The sequence below is a fragment of the Tauraco erythrolophus genome, chromosome 25 (assembly GCF_009769465.1).
Source record: "Tauraco erythrolophus isolate bTauEry1 chromosome 25, bTauEry1.pri, whole genome shotgun sequence".
Lineage (NCBI taxonomy): Eukaryota > Metazoa > Chordata > Aves > Musophagiformes > Musophagidae > Tauraco > Tauraco erythrolophus.
This window is the reverse complement of record NC_141489.1, coordinates 771092-793061: the sequence shown is the minus strand read 5'-3', so window position 1 is coordinate 793061 and position 21970 is coordinate 771092. Positions and strand designations below refer to the sequence as shown.

Sequence of the window (21970 nt, the reverse complement as noted above, 5' to 3'; positions counted from 1 at the left end):
CGATGCTCGGCAGCAGCTGAGCAGTGCTGGGGCGGCTGGGCTCGCTCTGGGCTATTTTTTCCCCTCAGCTGCTGTGGCAGGAGCCTGCGGCTGGGGAAGGGAGGCTGCAGGGAGCCTCTGCAAGTGCCCGGGTCGGGGGGGTGGCGGGACAGCAAGGCCAACGTGTGGGGTGAGGGCAAGGATGAGGTGGTGGCTCAGTCCCACAGCTGGGGTGGGGGTAAGTGTGGTCCTGCCCTGCCCCAGCCCAGGGGACATTCCCAGAGGGGTCCTTGCAGGGCCCCCAGCCTGGGAACATCCAGGGAGGGATACGGACACGGCCAGGCTGCGGCTCCCACAGCCCCTTCCATCCCATCCGGGTGCTCAGGTGACCCCAGGAGGCAGCACCTGCCTGAAGCGTGCTCAGGAAAGGGTCTCTCCGTGCCCTCGACGCCGTTGGGGCTGGACTCCTGCCCCGGCACTGCACCCTGCCCACTGCCTGCCCGGCTCCCCAGCTGCATCCGGCTCCCCAGCCCAGAGTTCAGCTCCGTCACTTTTGCTCTGTCATGATCCCCAGCACCTCACGCTCTACCCCTGCTGCACACTGCCCACACCGCGGGTCCCACGTGCCCACGGGACATGTGCCATGTTGCCCCCGTTTCCTTCTCCCTCCAGAAACACCCTCAGCAGCGTCAGCGTCTTCCCGCAGAGCAGGAAAACTCTCGCCGCTCTGGCACAGATTTCCTGGTTCAGGCATCGGGGGCCATGAAGTGCAGCCAGATCCTGCTTGCCACCGCTGAGCCCCCTCCCCAGCCAGCTGCTGCTGCCACCAAACCGACCCCCGGGACCCCCGGGACCCTGGGACCCCGTCCCTGCCGCTAACGCCAAGGGAGATCCCGCTGGGGTGAGGGGCAAAGGCTTCGGCAGCAAAGTGTGGAAACATGTTAGTGGTGTCAGAGCCCACGAGTGGGAGTGGGGCTGCGGGAGGAGCCGCGTGCCGGGGGAAGGGATGAGACGAGGCAAATTGTCCGGGGGGCTCCGGCAGCGGCTGCCTGTGACACCCCCGGGGGGTACCAGCACAGCACAGCCCGGGGACTCGGGGTGCCCGGAGGTGCCAGGGCTCGGTGTGCCCGGGGGAAGGTGGGACACGGGGGGAGCCGGAGGCACAGCCCACCCAGTGACAGTGGGGACTGGGGAGGACCGCGGGTCCGCGCACCCCGGCGCGAAGGCGAGATACTGGGAGAGCCGGGGGCTCGGTGCACCCGGGGGTGCGGGCAGTGCCGGAGCTCGGTGCACCGGAGGATGCCGGGGGGCGATAAGTCTCGGTGTACCGGTGGGGGGGGGTCCCGGGGGTGCGGGGCGCACTCACCGCTGGGCGCAGCTCCCGGCGGAGGCGGTGGCGGAGCCCTCGAACATCGCTCCCGCCGCCCCGCCGATAACAAAAGCCGCTCCCCGGGCAGGTGCGGAGCGGCCGGGCATGCCGGGACCTGTAGTCCGCCCCGCCGCCTCCCGGCCCCCCCCCCGCCACTTCCCGGGAGATGCAGCTCCCTGGGGCACCCCGCGACCGGCTCCGGCTGTCCTGGTCCGGGTGTCCTGTGCCCCAAAATCCTGGCAGTGCCCCCTAGCAGCCCTGTCACGGTGGGACTGGGGGTCTCTGCAAGCCTGCCCCGGTGAGGGGCACATCCCTACCAACAGCCTCGGGAGGTGCCGGGTCCCGCGGCCGTGCCTTGGGCATCTCCCGGGGCAGATGCTCTGCGGTATCTCTGGTCTCACTGGCACCTTGGAAAAAAACGGGTCTGACACCAGGAGCATCCATTGCCTGTCACCGATCTGTCTCTTGTTCTGGCAGCGGCTGCAGCAGGCGGGGGGCTGCCTGGCCCCCCAGCTTCATCCCGTGAGCCACCAAGCTGCCCTGGCCCCACTGCCCTCCGGAAGCGCGCTCAGCTCTGCCGGGGCTGCCCGGAAAGCAGCTGTTGTTTTGTTCGGCCCCGCTCCTGGCACAGGCCGCAGCAGGAAGCACAGCCGCATCCCTGCCGCGCCGGGGCTTGGCCGCGGCCGTGGGGCTGAGCTCAGGGCAGGATGTTTCCCCAAAGCCGGTGGGACAGTGCTGGAGCCAGCCCTGCTTCCCAGACCCACTCCTGCTGCTTTTGTCCTCAGCTTGTTCCTGCTCCAGCTATCGGGACCATCCATTGCACGCCACAACGGACGTGCAAACCTTCACGTCCTGCCTGGGCCCCGTGCGTGGGGAACACCCACCTCCCCGTCCCCCTGTGCCATGCTGGGCGCTGAGGCACAGCCGAGTGAACAAGGACAGAGGGGTCGATGCTGACAGCGAGCGGGAACGGCTGCGACTTTGTTCCCTTTGATCACGTCCCCCCCTCTCCCTGCGCCGCGGCAGCCGTGTCGGGCTGATTAGTGTCTTGCCAGTGGCTGCACGGAACGAGCTGTGCTGCAGCAGCAGAGCGTGGAGCCGGGGGTCAGGGACGACATCCTGGCTCTCCAGCTGCCTCCCCGTGTCATGGCAGGAGGTATCTCACCGAACTGACGCAGCCATCGCGGCACCCCGAGCCACCGGCACAGCACAGACATCGCTGCGTGACCCGACCCCAAAACCCAGCGCCCTCGCACGGAGCCGCTGCCAGACCCGCCGGCCTCCGGGCTCAGCCTGCACCTTCGTGTCCAAAGAGGTGCCGTGGGAAAGCCCGGGGTGGGCGGCTGCTGGCAGTGGCTGTCCCCAGGCCCAGCCCTGGGACATGCTGGCAGAGCAGCAGGGGACAAGGAGGCCACTGAGCAGACGGGCAGCCCCGACGTTGGTGGGTGACTCGCGGACAGTTTCCACCTCCCAGCACGATCCCCACGCGGTGCCGCTTCCCATCGCCCTCCCCGGGCGCAGCTGTCGGAGTCGGCGTTTCAGCTGAGGGTATTTCCTCCTGCCATCTGCTCCTGCCATGCCATGCTGCAGGAGGAGCAGCCAGGCTGGATGGACGAAACCGTTTTTTCAAGCCAGCCTCTTGCAGCTCCATCCCGGCTTCGCTCCGTCCATCGCAGCGCTCGCTCCCGCAACGCGTTGATCCCCGGAGCTCGTCAAAGCGAGCTCTGAGCAGCAGCACAGAGGACACGCCGGTGACGCTGCCTAATGAACACACTTCTTATTACTGGGAGTTTTGCCTCTTGACGGAGCCAGGGTGCCCACGACCCAGCGAGGGGAAGGGCTGGCGGTGAGTCCGGGCGCGGGGCTGACAGAGGGAGCATCAGCCCTCGGCCACCACCTGAGCCCCCGGCCGGACAAAGTGGGTGCAGAGCACGTGGATGAGCACATCCGAGGCCGAACCACCACCACCAGGCCTGAGGAAGGTGATGGCCATCCTCACCCCGGCTGCCCCGAGGGGACTCACTGACTCTCCCCAGCCCAACAAAGAACAGGCTCAGGGCAACGCAGGGCTGGGGGAGTTATTTTATTCTTTGCTTTGGTCTATACAAAAACAACTTACAGAAATAATAAAATCTCCCATTCCTGAACCACACTCCAGTAACTGTCCATCCCTTGGCGGTGGAAGTGTTAAACCACCATCGGATCTAAAGCCTCTTTAGAAAAATGGTTTAGATGAGGGAGGAGGGGACGGAAACACACCACTCACCAAAAAGAAGGGAAACGGGTTAAAATGTGCAAGAGAGATCGGTACAAGGACACGGTTCCTAATGCTGGAGTCACTCCTCTATGGGCACTGGTAGGACAGGCAGGTACACAAAGTCAGCTCCCCAACGGCTGATCGGAAAGAACTACACCGCAGACATCCCGATGGCTAAAACGAAGGTCCTGGGACACGGTGCCCTTTGCTTTCAGCAAACTCTGGGTCGGCCTGATTAAGTTCGAGTTCGCGGAAAGCAAAGGGTTTCCCGTGTTAGATTCCTTTCCTAGAACACTAACACGCAGAACAAAGGGAAGTGGGGAAGTTAGAAAGCACGAACTTAAAGATGGCGAAAGCCGTTGGCACCATATTAAAAATAAAAAAGAAATATATATTCATAGAAAAGACTATTTTGCCAATGAAAGGTCGCTAACGGTGCAGGGTTTGTGTGTTTTAAAGCTTCAGAAACAGTATCTTGGATGCTGGATACGGCAGTAGGTGCTCGAAGCAGTCCCAGGAGGAAGGACCTTCTCCACAGACCCACAGCGAAGAAAAAAAAATAATGGAAAAATAAAACCTCTCGTGGGAATGGAAAAGTTTGTCTTCTCAGGCACTTCTGTCTCCCAAGTCCTTCTTGCGAACGCTCAGCTCTGGGGCCACCCTCTTCTGTACGGAGAAAACACCTGTGCCAGGCAGGAGAGAGCTCCCGTTACTCGACCAGGGGGATTTGGGAGGAGACCAGAGCCCAGGGGCCCCCGAGCCCACGGGGCGATGGGGGTACAGACCCACGGCAGTGCCAGGGATGCCGCGGCACGCCGGGTGCCAGCAGCCAGCCCTGCCTCTTCCCACCACCCGCCCCGCTCCACGGCCCATCGCACCCTCGATAAGTGCCCGCACCCCGGGCACACGCCAGCGCCTACCTGGCGCGGGGGCTGCGGGGCGGGTTAGGCCAGCATGTGGTCAGCGAAGGGCGCGCGGACACCGTCGCTGTAGGCGTCCATGGGGTAGTCCCCGTCCATGTCCATGTGCATGTCGATGGGGTCCAGGGGGATGTCACCCGAGTACAGGGGGCGGTAGCCGGGGTCCAGCTCTGCAGGGAAGGGACGTGGCAACCTCAGCTCCCACTGGTGAGAGACTTCTCCAGACCCTCGCCACCCGCCTGGTCCCCCTGCCCAGGGCAGCGTGTGGCACGTGGTGCCGCAAAGGACACGAGGGTCACTGGCCACCTGCCTGCCCCAAAGCCTCTGGGTCAGCTCTGGCACACAGAGGGGCTGAGCACTCCTAGGCTGGGCTGGCACTGAGCTCACAGCCACCCCAGAGAGGTTTTAAAACCAGCCTGGTTTGGTGAGACGGGGCACCTGCCCCAGCAGAGCACAGCCCACGGGGGGACGGCGCAGGAAGAGCCGTGGCGCACTCACCGTCTGAGTAGGGCTCGTTGATGGGGATCATGCTCTGAGCCTACGAAAGAAGGTGACACAACTGAAGAGGGGATGCACGATGCTCCGGGGCTACGCGGTGCCCAGCCCCATCCCGAGGAGCCGGTACCACAACCTGGGGCTGGCAGAGAGCTGAGCCCACGGCCCGTCCACCCCCCATTAGCCAGTCGCTCCCATCCAAGCTCCGGTCAGAGGCGGAGGCGGCAGCTTTTGGAAGGAGGATGGGGCCACCCCGAGAGGTCCCGGCTTCTCGCGGGACGAGGGCTCGTCTCGGCGCGCAGCAGGATGCTCACCGCCTCCCAGGCTGCCGGGTCGTGCTTGAAGAGGGAGTTGGTGAGCTCCACGGAGACGCGCTTCCTGTAGTCGGGGTTCTTGTCCTCCGAGATTCGGAAGAGCACGGCGGCCGCGTAGGTGGCTGCGGGAGAAGGGCAGCGGCCTCAGCTCCCGGTGCCACGTGGCTCCGAAGCACCAGAAGCCCCAGAGCGGCTGCAGCTGGGACGATGCCAGGCAGTGGAGAGCACCCGGCACAGGGCCTGGCACGGTGGCACTCACCCGTCCCCTCGTTCCTGGAATGCAGCAGCTCCATCAGGGGGGCCGAGGCCCCCTCAGCATCGATGGCATCTGCTGCCTCCTTGTCCTGCGCCAGCTCGCACAGCACGCCCGCTGCCACGCGCTGGATGTTCTCCACCGGCGAGTAGAGGAGCTGTCAGAGGAGATCAGTGGCAACGTGACGCAGCCAGCCAGGAGCCGCCGGGCTCCCGACACAGTCTGACGCGCGTGGGCACTGCGGCTCCCCAGCCCCATGGGGCTGCGCCAGCCGGGCAGGAGGGGGCAAAGCGCAGCCCCCGCGTGCCCCCCGCCCCTGACCTGCACGAAGAGAGGGATGGTGTTGAGGCGGAAGATCTCCATGCGGTTCATGGGGTCCCGGGCCAGGATGTGCAGTGCCCCCGTGCACCCCTCCACGATCTCCTCCATCTTCACGCCGTCCTGCCAGGGGACGAGCGCTCAGCCGGGGTAACCCACGACCGCCCTGAGGGTGGGCACGGGCCACCCCCCAGGGACAGGTCGGCTTTGGGGGTGCCAGGAGCAGGGCAGGGGGAAGCCCAAGCAGCCCCTGCCGCGGGGACTCACCGTGTAGGGCTGCTGTGTGCCGGCTGCGACGTGCCGCTGGGCGTCCTGGTGAGCCTTGACCAGCAGCTGGACCAGGCGGGGGATGACGGCGGCCTCCTGCAGCGGGGCATGGTTGGCAGGGCACAGGGCCAGGTTGCGGATCAGACCTATGGTCGCCTGGAGGAGAGCAGGGGGGAAGGAGAGAGTCGTCTTGACCACAGATCGCAGCAGCACGTGCTCCCGCGGGCCCCGCCAGCCGGGCCCCCCTCCTCCTGCCCGTCCCACTCCATCCCCGTCTGTGGCACAGACTGACTTCAGCTGCCTCCCACACCGGATCCGGCCCCGGCCCCGCGGGGGAGGCCGGGAGAGTATCGATTTCAGCCAAGCAGCCGGCACGAGCCGTTTCCTCCATTAGCTGCCGTCAAGGGGCCATGGTGGCACCAGCCCACCACAGCTCCGTGCATCACACCGGCTGCGGACCCCTCAGCAGCACATCCCACCTTGAGCCAGAGCCCAGCCACCGCCTTCCTCTGGCCGCCAGCGTCCCCCCTGGCCCCTCACCTTGACCAGCGGCCACTGGTTGGGCTGGTTGAGGAGCTTGACGATAGCGGGGATGCCGTAGTTGAGCCGCACCGAGTTCTGCGCCATCTCGGCCTCGGGGTGTCGGCTGGTGAGGTGCCGCAGCGCGCAGACGGCCGGCTCGGTGATGTCCTCCTTGTCGCCCGCCCGCAGGATGGTGTGGATCAGGGCCTCCACCCCGTTCGACTGCGTCACCAGGGTCTTGTTCTTGCTGTTGTTGCAGGTCAGGTTGGAGAGGGTGCCGGTGGCACAGGTCAGCACGTTCACATCGTCAGAGCTCAGCTGGTTCACCAGGATCTTGAGGACGCCGTCCAGACCCTCCTGCGGGAGCAGAGACGGGAGCTTGGACCCGATCCCGCACAGCCGGAGCCGGGCTCGGCCAGCGGCAGTCCTGCACCCATCCCGTGCCCCTTGCCCAAGCGTGGGGAACCGGAGCTGCAGGCAGCGGGCAGGAAGGAGTTAAAGGCACCACGGCTGCGTCCCCTCTTTGCTCGGCAGAGCCGGGGATGGTTCCACGCCAGCCCGAATAGTTTCCACGCTGCATCAGGCACTAATCTGCGCGGAGAGGCCGCCCCAGCACACAGGGAGCGGGTGAAGGGCTGGAGAGAGCAACCCCGGAGCGGAGCTCAGGGTCCCCCTCGCACTGGGCACAACCGCCCCGGCGGCAGCTCCCGCGCAGGGAAGGAGCCGAGTGAGTGGCAGCACCAGGGTGGCTGCCAGGGGCTCCCCAAGCCAGAGCAATCAGCGGCCCCAGCGATGCCCTGCTGAGCGGGTGAGCAGCTGCCGGTGGTCTCAGTGCCCCAATGCAGCATGAGTGCTGGCAGGCGGCTGGCACGGGATGGGCCGTGGGCTGTAAGCAGCCTCCCACGACTCGGGCACAGCGGGGCGTCCCCTCGCTCTGCCAGGCACACACGGCTCATGGCAGCTGGAAAAGGCACAAGGACGTGGCTTTGGACTCAGTGTGGCACAGGCGGAGGCGAGGGGCAGCCCGGCAGCTGGTTCGCAGGAGCCTCCGAAACACTGAGTTCAAGCACGACCTGGGGGCCGCAGACTCACCTGTTTGGTGGCCACGTCAGAGAGGTTCCGCAGCGTCCAGAGACAGTTCTGGACCAGCCTGGGGCTGGAGCTGGTCAGGTGCTTGCCCAGTGCCTGCATGCCACCTGCCAGGGAAGGAGACACCAGCCCATCCATAAACACGCAAAGCTGCCCCAGCAGGGAAGGGAGAGCTGGCAGGTCCGCGGGGCGGGCACAGGCTGGGCACCACCCAAGCTGGAGGGTCCGCGGGGTGAGTGCGGGCTGGGCACCACCTGAGATGGAGGGTCTGTGGGGCGAGCACGAGCTGGGCACCATCCGCCCCACGCCTCTAATGCATGATGCAGCTGGTGGCTTGGCGCGGGCTAAAGACAGCTCCCAGCCAGCTGGGCCAGATTCTGCCCATGCACGGTGCCAGGAAAGCACCTCGGCAGCCTTTCAGAGCAGGAACCCAGGTCGGGCGCAGGAGGTTTCACCCGGCTGTACAAGGCATCTGCCTGTCTCAAGATGGCACCATCACCTCCGCCATCCTGCCACCACCCCCCTCCTCTCGTCTGCCACCCGCGCTGCCGCAGCCCCCTGCCCCTTACCAGCCTCCACGATAGCGGGCTTGTTGCTGGGACACACCGACAGCACCTTGAGCACCCGGCTCGTGGTCCAGAGCAGCTTCTCGTAGTTGTAGCTGCGCATGATCTGCACCAGGGCCTGGGGTCCTCCGTTGGCCAAAATAATCAGCTGCAAGACAGGAGGGCCGGGGTCGGGGCGCGTGGCAGCTCGGGGCTGCTGGGACCACCGCTCCCATTTCCCCACAAAGACACGAGCCAGGCAGGAGGAGGTCCGAGCCCTTGGCACCCAGCAGTGCCACCACCACCCCAACACTGTGCACTGCAGTCCCCTGCCCCACGCCATGGGTGGGACGGGCAGCAGCCCCCCGGCTGGGCAGCACTGGGGCAGGAGCAGGGACCGAACCTCCGCGCGAGGTCGGGGCAACTGGTGTGCGGGAGCGGCCGAAGAACAACGACAGAGGCATCGCCCGGAGCAGCCGGGGGAGAAACTCATCCGAGCGGATGTACCGGCCGGACCACGACAGCCTGCGCTGTCGGGGACGCTCCACCCGCGAGCGGTTGGACGCAGCAGCGATGCCGACAGCACGACCGCTCCGCTGCCGGCCATGGCCAAGGGGCACACGTGCCCACCTTGCTCTCCTGGTTGCCGTAGGCGAGGAGCTGCAGGCAGTCGGTGGTGATGGCCAGGAACTTGGGGTTGTTCTTGTTCAGCAGGGGAACCATCTTCTGCAGGCCGTCGGCCAGGCGCACGGCCATCTTGGCCCCTTCCTGGTAGAGCAGCAGGTTGTGCAGGGTGGTGATGGCATAGAAGAGGACTGACTCGACGGGCGAGCTGCGGGCGGGCGGCACAGAGTCACGTCGGCGCAGGCGGCTGCCAGAGGAGCCCCGCGGGGCTGCCCTGAGCCCCGGCTCTCCCCCAGCGCCCTCCGGTGTGCAGGCGCCGTGCCACACAACCCCGGGGCGGCCCGTGGGGAGGGCACACCTCATCCCAGGGCAGGGCACAGACTGAGCCCCATCTCCACGGAGAAGGCAGCGCGGGGGGCTGCTCCCCTCCTCCTGCCCCCACACTGGCTGGCAGGCTCGAGGTCTCCCACTCCCTCGTTTCGGCACGGGCAGATGCAGGACCCACGTCGAGGGGCAGCATGAGCCCTCCCCTGCTCTGCCTCCAGCCTCGGGGGGACCCCCCGGCAGCACCCCCGTACCTCAGCATCCTGACGAGGGCCGGGATGCCGCCGGACTTGAAGATGGAGAGCAGGCCCTCGCGGTGGTGCGAGAGGTTGTGCAGGATGCTGGTGGTGCAGCGCGCCGTGTCCAGGTCGCTGGTGCTCTGCATGGTGCGGACCACGGCCGCCACGATCTGCGGCGACTGCATCAGGGCGCGGCGCGACGCCTCCTTCTTGGAGAGCTGGTTGACGATCATGGCCGCTTTGCTGACAACCACCTGGGGCGGGGAGAGAAGCCGGAGGGTGGGAGGGGGTCCTGCCGCTACCCGCAGCCACAGGGACAGGAGGGATCCCGCTGCCACGCGTTGTGCCAGGCAGGGCGGTGCTGGGGTGGCAGAGCCAGCATGGCAGTGCAGGGCAGGACTGTTATTTTAAACGATCCTCATCCGCGACGCTCCCGGAGCTACGCTGCGGTTGGCAGCAGTGGGCAGCGTGCGGTCGGGCCACGGAGCACCGACGTGCTGCGGGTTGGGGGCTGGAGCGCCGAGAGCTGGCAAGAAACGCTCGGTGTCTGCACAGGGCCAGGGCAGGAGCGCCGTGCCCGTGCAGCAGGGATGGGCTGCAAGGAGCTGCGGTGGGCAGTGGTGGGCTCTGTCCTGCCACGGGGCAGTGGCAACCACAGAGCTTTGTCAAGAGGAAGGAGCCGGATGGTGGCCACGGAGCCCTGCCAGGATGGGTGCCAGCTGTGCCACCACGGCTGGGGGAGCACGTCCCGTGAGCCTGGCAGCTGACAGCTCAGAGCCACGCACGGGCAAACCACGCTTCCTTACCGGATCCTCATCGTTGAGCAGCTTGGTGAGCTCTGGGATGGCACGGGTGGCCAGCTCGGCGTCGTCCTGGTAGTTGATGAGGTGCACGATGGCCGACTTCAGCATCTGCGAGGGCTCGGCCAGGCGCTGCACGTTGGTCTGCTGCCCCTCCAGCTGCGTGGTGAGCAGCAGCGAGCGGTCCTCCACCGTCTCGGGGTACATGGCGGCGCGGACGCGCTGGGCACGGGTCATGGCCAGCTGAGCCTCCATGTCCGCTGCGGGGGCAGACGTGGAGGCAGCGTCAGACTCAGGCTCGCTCCCAGGAGCGCTCCCAGCTCTGCTTTCCTGTTTCAATTAGCTGAGCAAGAGCTTCGCGCACCGACACCGGCAACGTCAGCAGTCCCGGCGCGCTCCGCGGGGAGTCGGCGCTCCAAAGCGCGGACAGATACGGCAGCGCAGAGATAAGACGGCGCTCAATTAGGCAGCGTGATTAGACAGTTGTCACACACGGCCCATTAATTAAAAAATTAAAGATATCTGCAACTTGGGACCAGCTAGCAGTGGGGATTAGGAGAAGGACACGGAGGCTTTCCCCATGGAGGACATGGGCACAAGTGTGACCCGAGGGGCAGAGATAATGCAGCAGCCGCCGCGGTCCCCACCTCTGCGGCACAGGGACCGCGTGGGGCACAGGAGGGCTCGTCCCTCTCCATGGGGCTCTGCCCCCCCGGGGGAGCTGGGGATTCAACCCTCCAGGGCCCGGAACGGCCAAGGCGAGCAGAGCAAACCTGCCCTCTTCTAAGGGGCAAAGCTGGGGGAAGCATCTCCTTTGGCTGTGGGGGCTGCGGCTCGTCCTGCTTCGCCCCCGCAGCAGCAGGAGACACACCAGCCCGCAGGGCTCGGCGGCACATGCCAGCAGCTCTGCCAGCCGTGCCGAGACAGGTTTCCCGAGCAGGCAGACAGGCAGCGGAGCAGACGGCCGATCCGTGGGCTGGGATCAGCTGTTCCTGTCTCCAGCCAACCCACCGGCGCGCGGATGTGCGTGCACAGCTCAGCGCCGGGGCGGGCTGGCTGCGTGCCGCCCCTACGCCAGAGCCTCTCGGCGTGAGGAGGACAGGAGGGAGTGTATTTTAGGCAGCAACTACTCCTGGGGTGTGGAAGGCAGCGTGGAGGAGTGCCCAGAAGGAGCACGGCTCCTGGGGGAGGCACAGGAAGGCAGCAGAGGAGTAGTCGAGCTCGTGGACGTGCCCGGCCCCGCAGCCCCTACCTTGTGCTTGGCTCTGGCCCTGGCTCCCTCCCGGGCAGTAGCTCGTGGTGGTTGTCTTCTTGATGGTGTACTGCTTCCCATAGACCTCGTCATCATCCCCCAGGCACTTGCTGCTGACGGAGGGCACCTGGGTGTTGACGCCAGAGTGGATGCCCGAGTCGTAGGTGTAGGTTTGCTGCCACTCCGTCACCTTGATCGGCTGCTCCATCATGTTCATCACCTCCATGGCTGCTCTGCAGGGTGGGGAGGGGAGAACTTATGCCTCTGGCAGAGCCCAGGTCGCTGGGGCACCCTCCGACCCCTCTCCTGCCCCAAACCGCGCGGCAGCCCCCGGCGTGGCGGCCCCTGCGCAGCCCACGAGCAGATGGCGCAGATCTGGCGCAGATCGCTATCTGCCCTCCACCCCCACGCCAGATGAAAGGCGGCACCGGGATGACGAACCCCCAGCTCAGCACTTTGCTGCTCGTGTTCAGACACGAACCGCGGCTGCAACCGGCACAGACCGCATGCGGCTGGCTGAGCCGACCACGCCGTGTCTCACCGCCTCGTCGGCAAAGGCGTGAGCAGGCTCTGCCCGGCACGCAGGGACCCCGCAGCCATCGCCCCCCCCAATCCAGGCTGCCCATGGGCTCTTCGAAGCCCAGTTTCCAGAGGCAGGACCTGGCACAGAGCTGGGGGCAGCCACAGTGCCGGGGCTTGGGGAATAAAGCTCTCTGGGACACTCCTAAAGCACCTAAAAACAACCAGGCAAAGCCACCAGCTCAGCTCTCCCATGGGTGCTCAGCACCACAAGCGCCCACGGTGTGGGCGGGGGCCAGGCACTGCCCGCGCTGTGCCAAGCACTGCGTCACAGCTACACGGTGCCGGGACAGGGCAGCGCAGCACATCCCAGAATTCAGGACAAACAAGCCAAGGTTGCCTGCGAGCAGGGCTGGGCTTCCCTCGTCGGTAATTTGGGGAGGGAGGCCGGCTCAGGGATTGAGCCCGGAGCTCAGCGGGGCAGGCGGACGCTGCGGGGCTCTGAGTCACCAGCCCTGCATCCACGGGATGGAGGCAGCGCCCCGCCAGCTCCACTGCCATGGCACCCACCGGGATTTCTGCCCCTTCCTCCGGCCGCGCAGGAGCGAGCGGGGATGAGTCAGAGTTTCAGAGGCGATAAGAGGCGCAGGAGCAGCTGCCGCCCGGCATAGCTGGGTGCAGCAGCAACCGCACTGCCAGAGCCATAATTACCACCTCCACCAGCACTGATTCATGTAGCCAGCTGGACCGGGGCGGCCACGCACCCCTGGCTCCGCTCCAGCGCCCGGCACAGCTCGGGGCTCACGGGGACCAGCCAGGCTGGCGCGGCGGCCTCGGGCCCCAGCACCCTCCTCGGGGAAGTGCAGGAAACGGGGATGAACCCCCCGCCAGCCCCTGGTCCCCACTGTGCTGGCAGCTGAGGACACGGCATGTGCGGGGCAGCCTGGCAGGGCACAGCACGCACGGGCTTGGCACGGCTCGCCCCAGCGCTGCTGGCTGTTCCCAAGTAGCAGCCGAGCCCTCGCGAGTGGCACAGGCCAGCATCCCAGCCCGGGCACAAATACCCATTCCCAGGCTGGGTGGGAGGCAGGAGACTCACCACGCTCCCATCCCCCTGGCTGGACACATCCTGCATCCCACCGCACCCATCCCCCCCGCCACCTTCCCGGAGCCACGGCAGGGCACTGCTCCGCCAATTCCATAGATTTCGAGCTGTCGAGCAGCAACCCGCAGACTAAGTGCTGCTCCGGCTCCAATGGGCTGTGCATAATGCATGTTCATACGGCAGCGGGACCCATTAACGGAGCGCAGCGGGCGCAGACCGTTCCCACGGCAGGACGCGGGCGGGAGCCGGGGTTTCCGTTCAGCGCGGCAGGGCGGTGCGTGACGCACGGTGCTGGGGGCGAGGGGTGAGCCCGGCTCCGCTCCCCACCCCGCGCCAGAGCAGGGTTGGGCCTGGAGAGCCCCTGTGCCACGCCAGGAGTGCCATGGTGCTGCACACCCTGCACGCGTTCATTAGCTGTCGAGTTTGCAGAGCGAGTCCTGCCAGCTGCGTCACGCCGGCCGCGGTGGCAGAGCCTCCGAATTGCATCGGGAAGCCCGAGAAGAGCAAAGCCAAGCGATGCCCAAGGAAGCATGGTGGGCAGGACACACTCGGCAGGCACCGGTGGGGCAAGTCGCCACGGTGCAGGAACTGGTATGAGCCATCGCACCAGGAGATGGTGTGCAAAGCCCTGGCAGGGTGGGCAAGGGGAGAGCAGAGCCAAGGGCAGGAAAGCTCCCTGCACCAGCGACGGGGGTGTAAGGACCCCAAGCACCCACTCCAGCCTGGGCAGGGACCTCAGGACAGCAGAAAGCTGGCAGGAGGGGCCGGTGCCACCTGCACCATTGGTCGACTGGTAACAGCTGCTCTACAATTTACATGTGCGTGACGGGCACTTAATTTTTCAAACCTCCATGAGTTCAGCTCAGACATCGCCTCTCCCGGGGCCCTGCATCGTGCACGAGCCACCCCCCTGCCACATCCAAAGCCAGCAAAGCTCCTCAGAGCCCGCACACAAGCTCAGGATCAGCCCCAGACCAGCTCCTCCAGCTAGGAGGGGAGGTTCCCTCACTAACAAGCACCGTGCCAGACCCACCTGCACATGGCACCCCGCAGCCGCAGGAGAGGGGCCGCGGGGACAGGCGTTACATGGCTCAGGGGACCCTCCATCCCCAGGACTCACCCAAAAGGGACCACAGGCACCACACTAAACACAGTGCCCATCCTGCCCCTGGAGCATCACCCCACCGCAGCTGCGGGGTCCGCTCAGCGCCGCGGGCAGCTGGCAAGGCCAGCAGCACCCGCGGTGACGGGGTCAGTGGCACAAATGTCAGACGCCGCAGCGGCAGACGGTGGCATTTTCTGAACCCTGTGTCAAACGTCCTCTGCTTGTTGCTCCGCACAGGCCAGACGCCTGGCACGAGCTTCTCCGCCATCCTCCACGGCTGGGCTCTGTCCTCAGATGTCCTCCTCTTCAGCAGGGTGAGGGCGAGACGGGCAGCGCCAAGGCGGGGGACGCTGGTTACGCCTGGGTTCACCCTCAGAAGCAGCCGTTCCCTGGCGACGCTTTTGGTGGTGAGTGGCTGCAGCGGGCAGGACCCCCGTCGGCAGCGAAGGGAGGGCAGCAGCTCATGCAAGAGGGAGAAGCAGGGGGAATTTGGGGCACACGTGAAAGTACCAGCCCTGGAGGGGTCAGCCATGAGCATGAGGGATGCCCGGGTGGGATCCAGCTCCCTCCACAACCCAGCACGGCAGTAGGACCATCGCTGCTGAGCCCGTCCTTATCTCCCTCCTGTCATTGCCTCCCTGGCTGCTACTAACCAGCATGGCACCACCGAGTCCTGGCTGAGCCCCCCTGCCCACACAGACCCCAGGGAAATGGGACTCAATGCCAGGAACAGCAAGAAACCCCCCAAGAAACAGGGAGGCAGAGGTGGGGGACCCCACAGAGGGGATGGCGCGACTTGAGGAGCAGCTGCAGCCTGTCCCAGCACCACGACGGGGAAGGGGCCGAGTGGTGCAGGGGGCTTCAGCCACCCCCACACAGCGGAGAGCCAGGAGGTCAATCCCCCTCCCACCACTTCCCGCAGCCGGGAACACCGGGAGAAGCAGAGGAAGCTCCCACAGCTGCGAGGCACCAGCCAGTGGTGCGTCCGCCCCCAGAGCCATTTGATCAGCGTCCAGGCAGCATCGCCCCCCCGGGACACCGTCTGCGGAGGAAGTCTCCGGCAAACACGCAGCCCCCAGCCTGACCAGCCCTTCCCTCTGGCTGCCAGGAGAAGCCTTCGGCCTCACGCAGGCGGGATGCAGCCAGCAGGCATCCGGCTGAGCTGCCCAAAGCAGCACCGGGGACACCACGAACGCTGCTTCATGCAGAAACAGCTGCTGCCCAGGGGCTTCCTGGGGAGTGGCAACAGGGACCCCCAGCGGGGGTCACTCCTGCGTGACAGGTGGGGGGCAGAGAGCACCCCTCCACATGCCAAGTCTCAGGCAGGGGCTGTTAAGGCAATTCTGCAAACGCAACGTGAGAAAAGACGATTTCAGAAGCACTTACGTGCGGCACCGGAGCCCTCCCAGGGCCAAGGGCACCCAGGATGGCTGCACCCCAGGATCGCCCACCGCCTGCAACCCCGTGCCCAGGGGCACCCAGGAAGCGACACCACGGCACTGACGGCTGATGGAGCCGGGGCAGCAGCTAACGAAGCTCTACAGTGATGGTGGGTGGAAGAATTCAAAGGGGAAGGAGAGCAGCTGGAAGTTGAATGAGGAGGAGACGGGTGACGGGGGATCGGCCCCTCGTTAGACAGCGGGGAGTAACGGCGCAAGGAGCCCCGGCCCCCCCCGCACACAAAGGAGCCGGTGGCCTTTGCTCACTGACGCTCGCGTGTGCGGAGCAGCTCCCGGCCACCCCACCAGCTCCCACAACTTCAGGTCACTCAGGGAGGGCAGCGAGAGCCGCTCCTCACACCCAGGGAGGCTCCAAAACCCTCTTGATTTTCCAGCTGCTCCCAACGCGGCTGTTTGAGCTGCCAAAAGCCCCATGTGAAGCCCCCACTCCCGCTACTCAGGGGGTGCTGCATCCCCCCGAGCACGGTGAGATCAGGCAGCATGGCATCTCCGCCACGACCCGCTCCGCTTGGCTGATGCTCTCCATCAGGCAGAGCCTGCTCTCCATCCCGCGCCTTCCCTTCGCCCGAGTTAACAGCTCCTGACAGCTCCAGCACACGCCAAGTCCGGGCTGCAACATTTTGGCACTTGGCACCGCAAAATGACACGGTATTATCCATCAAGGGCTCTCCCGCTGCGAGAGCGCGCACAGCGCCGGGCAGGACACCCACCTCCTGCAGCACACCGTGGCACGGCCACGCCCTCGCACGGGCACCACGGCGCCAGGAACCGCCGGGCGATGGGACTTGGGCAAGAGCTGTGCCAAAGCACTGACTGCAGCACCACGGCTTCAGCTTCCCGGGGGAGCCCCGCTGCCCACGCCGTGCCCTGCGCAGCCCCGGCTCGCCCAGTGTCACCTCCCTGCCCTGCATGCACAGCACTGCTGGGCACCAGCATGGAGCTGGCAGCCTGATTTGGGATCAGATCCCCTCTCACAGCTCTTGTGCCATGTCTGGCTGGCTCTGCCCACATGGGGCGAGCCCCATGGCATAACCCCACCCACGAGGTTTTTCCCAGGGACATTCACATGCCAAAAGACCCATCACAGGGTCTCGGGCAGCCCATCTTCCCTCCCCACATCCCCAGCTGCTGGCGCAGACGCTGCCACCCACGGAGGCACCAGGATCGCGAGGACCCACGCGGGCACATCCCCTCCTCAATTACAGTTTGCTGATCTCATTAGAAACACTGCTGGGAAAGATGGGAACTCGCCACTTGTCCGTGGAAAGCAGAACTGGCACGGTGCAATTAATCACAATAACTCCATCTGGACAAAAAAAAGAAAATCATTATTTTGTTTTAAAGAGCGCGAAGAACAAGTCGTCCTTTAAGAACATGGTAATTGCAGGGTTTAAATTCAGGCTTTGAGGCTCGCGGGCTGTTCCCAGCTCCAGCCGCGGTGCCCAGAAACGCGGGATTTTGCCGCCTTGCCCTGACGCTGCCGGAGGAGCCGAGGCAGCGGGGAGGGCCGCGGAGCTGCTGAGCCCCGGCTTAATTTCTGCATCCAATTGCATCGCATCTGTAAAGTTCAGACGCTTCACAAGAAATTATCACCAACACCCGTCAGCGCCCGGCCTGTCGGAGCAAGTTAATGATTGTCACCGGGGCTCTGCCCGCGCGTCACCGCGATTACGGCAGGGCTCCCTGCGGCGGCCAAAGGTCTCTCCCCCACCAGGGAAGCACACGCGCTTCATCCAGCCATCCCCCCCCGCCCCTCCCCAAAAGCCATGCTGGACCACAGCGCAGCCCACACCCCGGGTCCGTGCCCCCCTCCGGCACCGGAGCGGGTTCCCCCCAGGAGGGCACTGCTGCTCACTCGCCTTCACCACCCACCGCACCGCGATCACCCAGGCGTGGATATTCGGAAAACACCAAGTGTTCCACCTCCACCCTGCTCCCAGCTCCTGCTCGGGGTCTCGGCAGGAGCCCGAGACTCGCGGGGTTCAAACCAGCACAGACAGCGCGGGCTGCCCGACCAGCCCCAGCACCCGCGGGCACCGCGCGAGGCTCTCGCCCCGTTCACGGAGCGATTTCGGAGCCGAGCGACGGAGGCGCGTTGAAATGCCTCCGGGCCTGTCAGCAGCCACAGCAAAACCCATCAGGGCTGGCATATTTAGACGGGTATTTCAAACCTCTGCCTAATTAGAAATACCTTCACCTCCCCCGCAGCTGTCGACGAGCCGTGCGGCGTTCTCGTGCCAGAGGTGGGACGCGGAGGGGGCGAGGGGCTCTGCCCATCCAGGCACCTGCACGACTCCGGAGCCAACCCAGTTTAAGCACAGATGTGGGGTTTAGCTCCTTAGGTCAAGTTTTAAGACTTTTTTGGAGAGGAAGTACCTGTGCCATCATGGCCCCGCCATCCTCTGCTGCTTCACCAAACTGTATCCGTGGGGAAGGGGAGGAAAACAAACCCTCCCGAATCGGAGAACGCTGCGGTGACTCAAGGCACCGCTGCAGCCCTGGTGTCGTCCTGAGCTGCCATCCCAGCTGCTTCCATCCACACAGACCGACCTGGGACACCCCATGGTCTCATGGGCTGAGACCACCACCCAAGCCCCGGCGCTGGGTGACACCGGGTGCCCCACGCACCCGACACGGGGCCTGTCTAGGTGGGAAAGCAGCTGAAATCAAGGTTAAAGCTAGACTTGCACTGTTTTAATAGAAATTAAATTTCTTTTTAACTTCTGCTAATTAGAAGCCAGTCTAATTTGAACCTCCAAGACTAGCACAAGCCTCGGTGCAGATGCTGCAATTAGAGTCTTGCAAGTTCTCTGCAAAGAGCCTCCGCCTCCCCAGCTTGGCAAAGCGAGGCCAAGGGCAGCTCCGCTCCCGAAGGCTCCGCCATCTGCAGAAGCGCCGTCTTAAACCCCGGAGATCTGGAAGTGCGATAAGAAGCCAAATCCCATCAAGTGCTCCCCCAGCAAACCACAGCCTGGAAGGGAAGCCACCGTCACAGGAACAGCCTCCGCCGAAAGAGCCGCGCAGCTGCGCCGCAGTTGCCTGCCCCGGCTGCCAGCGCCGATTAAGGATTTCAGGTGGGGGAAACAAAGGGGAGAGTTAATGGGATTAGGACAGCACTGAATGTTACACCGAAATGCAGCACCGGGACCAGCGGGGGAATTCCCAAGGCCCCCAGCTGCAGCCAAGCCACGAGCCGCCCACGGTGCTGAGGTGGTCGAGGTTCCGGGCACGGTGCGGGGATCGCTCGTGTGCCCAGCCCTGGCAGACCCTCCCAGCAGCCCACCTCGCCCCGCCGGGGATGCACGCGCTTCCTGGAGCCGGCGAGGACGCGCCACATCGCCCAGACAATAGACTGTAAACGTCATTGTCTGGCAGCGAGGGCCCCGCTGTGGCCGCCCCACCTTCCCCCAGCGCCCCGTGAGCTCCCCAAGCACTGGGGACCCAGGTCTCCCCCAGCACCCAAGTAGGAGCCAGTTCTGGAGGGGAAAAACACCCCTCCGCCACCGATGCCAGGAGCTCTGAGCGTTCCAGTCCTGATGGCCAACTTGTTTAAGCCAAATTAGCAGGAAAATGAGTTTTTCATGACACTTTGTGGAAATCCTCCAAAGCAATGAACAATTACAGGCTTTAGATGGGCAAAGCCTGTTTCACTGGGTACCCCGCACCCTTCCAGCCAACTCTGATAACACAGAAAGGGACCTTCAAACCTCCCCAGCCCTGTTACCGGGAGAGCAGGGCCAGGAGCAGACCCCACAGGCACTGCGCCCACCCTGGCTGCAGATGACAGCCCCGAGCAAACACCCACAGCAGCCCTGGCCCCACGGCAGCTGGCAGGGAGACACCTCGCCCCCGGCTCCCCAACAGCAGACGGACACGACACCGCCAGGTGTCGGAGCTGGCAAGTGGCACTGGCACCAAAACCAGGGTGACGTGGGCTGGAGCAGGAGGTGCAGCGACTGCAGGGGCCAGACCCAGCTGGGTCACAGGGCACCCCTGGTCCCACCATCCTTCCAGCATGAGGAAGCCGACATGGAACATCGCCCCAGACACAGGGCTGACCCAGGCACGCCCCAGCACCACGGGAAAGCCAGAGGGGTGTAGGGGCACCGCAGCCTGGCAGGGGCAGCTGCTGCCTTCACACCCGTGCGGGCACGGCGGTGGCACCAGGTCACCTCGGACCGTCCCCGGCAGGCGGCCGTGCCCTCCTGGGCAGCGTTCACGCTCCTCTCGCGGCACAAACGTCTCCCCAAGTTGCTCACACGACAGCCCGCGTTTCCCTTCTCCGGGCAACTCCCAGCAATATTTCAGCATTATCCTTTCATCTGCACTGTAAACTCGATTAATTAAGCTAATCACTCAGCTAACGCAATTAGCAGACAAAACGCCAGCCGAGTTCCGCTCCCCCCATGTTTCCCCGCACGGATATCCGCTGTCAGCCGCTCGCGGGGGGCTCAGCTGGGACCCCCCCGCCCCCGGGCAGAGCAGCACCCACCACTCACCCCACGGCGGGGCTGCCCCGGTGACACCGGGCCGCCCGATTCCTTCTCGACCCCCCCGCACGCCCAGCCCCGGCAGCCTGGGAACGCACCTCGCGGCCGCGGCTGAAGGTGAGGGGGGGCCCGCCGGGGCCTCGAGCGGGCACCGGGCAGGACCGGCCGCGGCACCCAGCAGCCGCCGTTTACGTAAGAGCCCCGCGGCCACCGGGGCGAGCAGCGTGCCGAGGCCTCGCCCGGGCGGTGCCGGGGACGAAGCCGCCGCCTCGCACCGGGGCGCAACTTGCAAACTCGCTCCTGCAGCGCCAGGCGGGAGCGGGGGCCGGGACAGCCCGACCGCCCGCGGGGGCGTCGCCCCAGGGACCCGCCCGACCGGCTCCGCGCGGGCTGGGCTCGGCCACCGACAGCCGCGGCGCTCGCCCCAGCCCCGGGCGGGACGAGCCGGGCTCACGGGCGGCGCACAGCTCCGCGCCGGCTCTGCCGCCTGCGGGGAGCGCTGCCCCGGGCGGCGACGGTACCGACCCGGGGCGGCTGGAACTGCCCGGCCCACCGGTTCCCCCCCGCCCCGAGCGCGGCCGCTCCCCAGCCCCGCACGGCGGAGCCCGCCCAGCCCCGGCGCTCCGCAGCCCGGGACGCGCAGCCCGGGACGCGCGGCCCCCGCTCCGGCTGCCCCCGCACCCCACGCCCCGGCCCGCCCAGGCTCCGGGCCCGGCCCCGTCCCGGCTCACCTGCGCGGCGGCTCCCCCTGCGCGGACACTGGCGGCCGCCCCGCTCCTGCCCGAACAAAAGGCGAGCAGCGCCCCGCGCCCCGCCCCGCCTCCGCCCCGCCCCTCCACACGCCCCGCCCCGCAGCCTCCGCATCGCTATTGGGCCGTTCGCACGCCCGTCAACGCCGCGGCAGGCCGGGAGCCGCCCCCGCCGGACGTGTTTATCCTCTCGCCATTGGCGGGGGCGCGGCCGCCCCGCCCTTCGCCGGCATGCGATTGGTCAGCGGGTGGGGCGGGCAGGGAGCGGCGGCGGGCGTGGAAGGGCGCGGCCGCGAGGGGACCCACCTGGGTGACGTCACGGGGCGGGGCGGAAGGCGGGGCGGGGCCGGGGCGGGGCGCGGGGGGCGCGGACCCCCGGGGGCGGCGGGGTCGGTGGGACCCCGCGGGGTGCGCGGTGCCGGGACCCCTGCGAGGGGGCGCGGCCCCCCCCGGCCCGCCGTGGGCAGGGGGCCCGGGGCTGCCCCCCGGTTGCCCCGGTCTGGCCGTGGGCGCTGCGTGGGCCACCCCCGCATCAGGGACGGTGTTTGCATCGGTCGGTGCTGGGCACGGAGCCGGCAGTGCGGCAGCAGCGGGGCAGGTCGGGCCCTAGAGCATCACCCAGCCCCGGGAAGGGGCTCCACACGGGAAACTGAGGCAGGAGCCCAGCAGTGGCAGCAAGAGGCGCTGGGGAAGGGCTCGGGCGGCTGACAGCAGCCTGCATCACCCTGTTCCTGGCCAGACTGGTCCAGCTGGGTGCTGCTGTCGCGTCCTGGTTTACCCGCTTCCCACCAGCCCTGGGAGAAGCCTCCGTCATCCAGCACCCGAGTCACCAATGAGCACCCGGTGCCAGGGCACATCCCAGCCCACAGTGGGGATCCCTGGGCCTCCTGCTCCCTGGATCACAAGACTGGGGCAAGAGGACGCATTCTGCACCCCCCGGCATCAGCCCCTGCGTTCCTGAAGTGGGATTTCATC

The 21970-nt window shown here is 66.3% G+C and overlaps 1 protein-coding gene across 2 annotated transcripts; it reads right to left on the bottom strand.

Moving 5' to 3' along the window:
- Positions 1-4056: 4056 nt before the first annotated feature.
- Positions 4057-21005, bottom strand: JUP (junction plakoglobin). 2 transcript variants are annotated; one of them, XM_086626393.1, is made up of 16 exons: positions 20978-21005; positions 11568-11800; positions 10852-10854; positions 10322-10575; positions 9531-9769; positions 8959-9160; positions 8353-8497; positions 7787-7890; positions 6713-7051; positions 6173-6328; positions 5909-6028; positions 5594-5744; positions 5335-5456; positions 5024-5063; positions 4526-4695; positions 4057-4288 (listed from the first exon to the last, which is right to left on the bottom strand). In XM_086626393.1, exons 2-15 carry the CDS (start codon positions 11791-11793, stop codon positions 4550-4552), a joined length of 2247 nt encoding a protein of 748 aa, XP_086482519.1. In that variant the 5' UTR covers positions 11794-11800; positions 20978-21005; the 3' UTR covers positions 4057-4288; positions 4526-4549. The 2 variants fall into 2 exon arrangements, with proteins under 2 accessions (XP_086482519.1, XP_086482518.1); XM_086626392.1 differs by lacking the exon at positions 10852-10854.
- Between the last annotated feature and the right edge of the window lie 965 nt (positions 21006-21970).

Coding starts and splice junctions, on each gene's coding strand:
- JUP (XM_086626393.1), bottom strand. CDS start 11,793: ATGGAGGTGATGAACATGATGGAGCAGCCGATCAAGGTGACGGAGTGG. Junction 7,891..8,352: donor GCCCGCTATCGTGGAGGCTG/GTAAGGGGCAGG, acceptor CTTCCCTGGCAG/GTGGCATGCAGGCACTGGGC. Junction 6,029..6,172: donor GCACACAGCAGCCCTACACG/GTGAGTCCCCGC, acceptor GTCCCCTGGCAG/GACGGCGTGAAGATGGAGGA.